Genomic DNA, 4,391 nt, shown 5'->3' with positions numbered 1-4,391 from the left:
GAAACGAGCAGCCTGCCTTCACACACGTACACGCATACACTCCACCCAAGTCCTTCGCGCGCCAACGCAGACTGGCTACAGCAACGCCGGTGGGTGGCAGAGTCTGGTGCAAGTACTCGCGCTCCTCCCTGCGCGCCTCCTCACTCATCTTCGGCGCCTTCACGCCACGCAACCGTATTCTCTCAGGCACCTGTCTGCGGTACTGCTCCACCACCAGGCTTCGTCCTATCCATTCACAACAACAATGCCAAACACTGTGTGCGGCGAGGAGAGATTCACCCACATGCATAACCTCGGACAGCGTCTCGTACTCCACCTACACCTACCGATGCTGCAGAGCAGTCGAACGGAGGGTCGTAAGAGGTCGCGGCACTCCTGCCTTCCACCATCCACCTCGCCAAGCTGCACTGCAATCGTGTCCGTCAGCTGCAGATTGTACGCGTGCATGACGGGAAATGCGACATCCAGTGCGGGAGCGGCGTGCTCCACGCCACTGTCATCCATTCGCCACGAGTCAATGTAGTCAGAGCAACGTGGACTTGCCTGCGTCAACAGCAGCTGCAACGCGTCAGCGCAGGCATCTGTGCCCGCGTCCGTGGCGACGGAGGAGTCTGCGTCCATCTCATTCACCCCGCTGCTCAATCTCTGCTCACTGCGCGGTGGCGGCAACTCACTCACCTCCCCATGGCACACGCTCGCCATGGCAGAGGATTCAACCTGCTTCATCTCATCCGCGCCATTGCTTTTTTCACCATCGCAGTCACTTCGGGAAGAACTGCTACCGCAAAAGAATGAGAAGATTCCACAATCTAATAATTGTCCATTTGCATTCACCAAAAGGTATCAGACAGAATTAATTAAAAACTTACCCAACTACGTAATCTTTTTGGTAATTTTAAACACCACAATGTGCTCATTGCTTTTGTTTTACTTAAGCCCATCGATACGTGGCAAACTCAAATAGGGCGACTTTGAGCAGGTCCAATTGCACGTCGATCCCCACCGCCTGTGATGACTTCAACCACAAAAACATGTCACCCGACACCGTGTAGAAATCCAGTCTGGTAGTTTTGCGTTTAATAAAACAAGTACCTGTAATGTCTAGTCTTTCTGTTTTATTGCGTCCTTACAGTATTTCAACTCGACGCCACCACTTGTTAGGGCTTTTGCTTGTTTTGTTAATAGTGACAAAAGTAAAAAGCGGTCAAACAGATATTGAAATGCCGATTAAATAATGGCAGTAAGGAGATCAATGTAGATCAACAAACGGGCAAACATCATGCGTGTAGGTGACGTACAAAAGTACACAAATAAGATGCCGTGGTTTGAAAATTACCTCTCTTAAATTTCCTGATTCGTAAATTTACCGCGACTGAGTGGTGTTAAAGGGACTACTAATCCCGTAAACTGGCATTTGGCAACTTTGGATTTGACTGGACCGCACTTTTAAAAGAGGATTAAAAATTACGGATTTAGAGTCAAATTGTTTGAAAAGTAACCAAATGAGAATGAATCAGAGTGGAATCTGGAGAGGAAATTTAGGGAAAATAGGAGGAATGCAGGGCCTTACAGGCTGAGCTTGGCATACGAACAGTCTTCTCTGAAATGCTCTCTTGTTTACATGTATTTAAATGCTTTTGACGTCGTAATCCTACTAAGTGGGTGGGAAAGACCAACCATTCCATTTAAATTTCAAGCACTGGCACATCAAAGTCAACAGTGTTTTTCCCTTTTTGCTTTTCTGGATTAACAACTCCGCAGCGTTTGTTATACGTAACACATTGGCGACATTTTAAATTGGTGCAAACGAAATAGAACAGTTCCCAGACATAAACGGTTTGTTAGCGTAATAACAGCAATATCAGAATTGCTATCAGTAGTAGGAAAAAATTAACTTGTTGTAGTGGTTGTTGGTAATGTCGAACAGTAACAAATTACCAGTGGTTAACATCATTATCGAACCGAGAACATTCCTCCGTACTTGTCTAGATTCCCTTATAGGGCGAACACTACATAAAATAGTGTAACATAATTACTCGTGTCTAAACTTATCTTCAATTGGAAGTAAACACCATTTGTACACTTCATTGGGTCAAACATGGTGTCGTGCGTTTATGCGAGGCACGGCCTCATGTCTGGCTGGGAAAAAGTATGCACGATATCCCACCCTTTTGAAAGGCAAATTTATACCTTAGTTTTCACATTGAGTTGGTCACTTTAACTCGTCGTAGAAAGCATTTCTAGAATGTCGGCACATAAGTATAAAAAATGCGGCATGTGTTTAAATTACAGTTCTGAATGCGGCGCCCATGCCTTTCAGATATCAGGGCATGTGATGTGCCTTTAGACTACCTAGGATGGTTAGCCTCCCTCTCAACCCGTTTTCTCCATCCGTCGCATCACAGCTGCTGTATTTCGTCTACACGAAAGATCACCATATCATTAAAAAATTCTTCCAGTTAATTAAAAAACAGTTTTCTAGTTCGTTTTAGCTAATAAAATGAGAATGTAACCACACGATTTTCTCAATTTGTTGATTAAATTCTGGTGAGACTTTGTAAGTCAGAGTGGTTTTTCATCTGGGTAATTAACCATCCTCAACATGTGATGTGGGACAGTTGTTTTGTAAAATACTCTATCATGGCAATAAATTATGATAATATAATGCAGTGATTCTGTTCTGATTAGAGTAGAAACACGTACAAGTTCCTTTGGACTTCCTGTCTTGAAGGGCTAATGCAAATTCTTATTAGAATACAATAGTAAAATCATTCGAATGCAATATATGGTAGCGCCGCAAAGGTGATATTTGCTTTCCGTGTTCAATTCGACAATTTCTCACACTGTCGCACCCGGTGCTCTGAATGACTGACAGACGCGAGCGTGGAGGTTTCAACGTAGTGCCTCCATCTACAGCTCTTTCAATGTCCACCCACCTCAGACCTCCGCGCCTCTATGAATCACTTCCGGCGCATTTTGAGCGTCTTCCTCTCAGGACCCAGTCATGCGCCTTCAAAGTGCATCATCCTTCAACTTCTCACTATCGAAATCCGGTGCAATAATCCAATTTGGCTACTAAAATTGAAAGGCAACACCCCTCTACAAATGATTTGGTAGCTCGTTCGTGGTAATTCAAGCATATTTTTTCATTTTAACAAATTTTCCCAATTAAATAATGGCCACTGTCGTGGCAATTGAAGCGACACACAAGTGGAGAAGTGAGTTCACTTTCAACACACAGGGCACTAAGGATTATCAGTGTAGGTGGCGTGGGCCATGCACTACGACAACTGCGTTAACACCGATGGCTTGGTTTGAGTGGATCGTGTACTTGAACTCCCACTACAAACAAGTACCGACCAGCCACATGGTGGTCAAGATTGATAGTGCACCAAACTCTTTTCCCCCACCTGCAATGCATGTTTTCTTTTCATTTCTACTCTTTGAAATGTAATTTTACTTGACCACTCATTACTTGCGATATGTGGTAGAGCACGCCGCAGTGACTTGCCGTAGCTTTGCTGTGTCTGGTCTTCGGTATGTATGGTGCTCTTTGCTACCCTCCCGTTACCTCGACCCCTCACGTCATGAAATACCGGTTTGAATCTGATGTCACACCAGCTCATCTGCGTTGGGAATGGATTTCCTTCTCACGACAGCAGACACGTCTCGTAAGGTGCGCATAGCATTCAAAGAAGTCGCGGTAGCGGGAGACACCGCAATGAATTAGTGCAAGAACTTTGTTTTTGGGGATAAATCGCCTCAAAGTAAATAAGATTTATGTGCCGCTATTGTAAATGCTAACTGAGAACTTGCGCTTACAGCTAAGAAGTTTGTGGCAATTAAGCCAGTGGATTTCACATGCTTTCACGATAGACGTCAGTGAGCTCCAATAACTACCACCTTGTTTCTCAATTCTCCACTCTATGGACTTTTTGAAAGGACTTGGTGTACATTAGATTAACCGCCGCAGTAACAAGTGAATTGTTCTTTACAAAAAGAAAACTAATGCTAACATTAATAGTGCGTATAATATTGTTACTATTACACTCGAAACACATCTATGTACTGCGACTCTTCCACTTCGTTGATATTATTTATAAACAACACCAGTGTGCTGCGCATTTTCTGCCAATCCAGGAAATCAAAACCCCGGTTTTATTGTTGGCTTGATTGCACACGGTATCCACGTGGTAGAATTGAATTGCCGAAGACATTTGAGCGCACTTAAACAAGAGCGCATTTAGGTAGACCTCTCGCATGTTAAGCAAAGCTTGAAAGGCCTTGGATTCACATTATTTTTCAACTTTCAAGTTCCGAATCCTATACTCTGTGATTCCAATTCGCTTACTTGATGGATAACCTAAACGTGGAGTAGTTCTTCTAATCAT

At 43.9% G+C, this 4,391-nt stretch overlaps 2 protein-coding genes across 2 annotated transcripts in view; one reads left to right on the top strand and one right to left on the bottom strand. All coding sequences in view use genetic code 11, as the record gives it.

Annotated features, from left to right (window-relative positions):
• The window catches only part of EGR_03328 (hypothetical protein), a gene marked incomplete at both ends in the record, with an annotated part of 3,007 nt that extends 2,305 nt beyond the window's left edge, over positions 1–702 (bottom strand). Inside the window, 2 exons of the mRNA XM_024492577.1 lie at positions 39–225; positions 327–702. Coding sequence (XP_024352978.1) covers positions 39–225; positions 327–702 — 563 coding nt within the window. The remainder of the gene's footprint in view (positions 1–38; positions 226–326) is intronic.
• A 2,837-nt stretch (positions 703–3,539) lies between these two features.
• Positions 3,540–4,391, top strand: part of EGR_03327 (Dynein heavy chain 5, axonemal) — a gene marked incomplete at both ends in the record, with an annotated part of 44,830 nt that continues 43,978 nt past the window's right edge. Inside the window, one exon of the mRNA XM_024492576.1 lies at positions 3,540–3,676. Coding sequence (XP_024352977.1) covers positions 3,540–3,676 — 137 coding nt within the window. The remainder of the gene's footprint in view (positions 3,677–4,391) is intronic.

This window comes from Echinococcus granulosus (assembly GCF_000524195.1).
Source record: "Echinococcus granulosus chromosome Unknown EG_S00017, whole genome shotgun sequence".
In the NCBI taxonomy this organism is placed as follows: Eukaryota; Metazoa; Platyhelminthes; class Cestoda; order Cyclophyllidea; family Taeniidae; genus Echinococcus; species Echinococcus granulosus.
The sequence above is the reverse complement of the archived record's forward strand: the minus strand, read 5'-3'. Positions and strand labels throughout refer to the sequence as shown.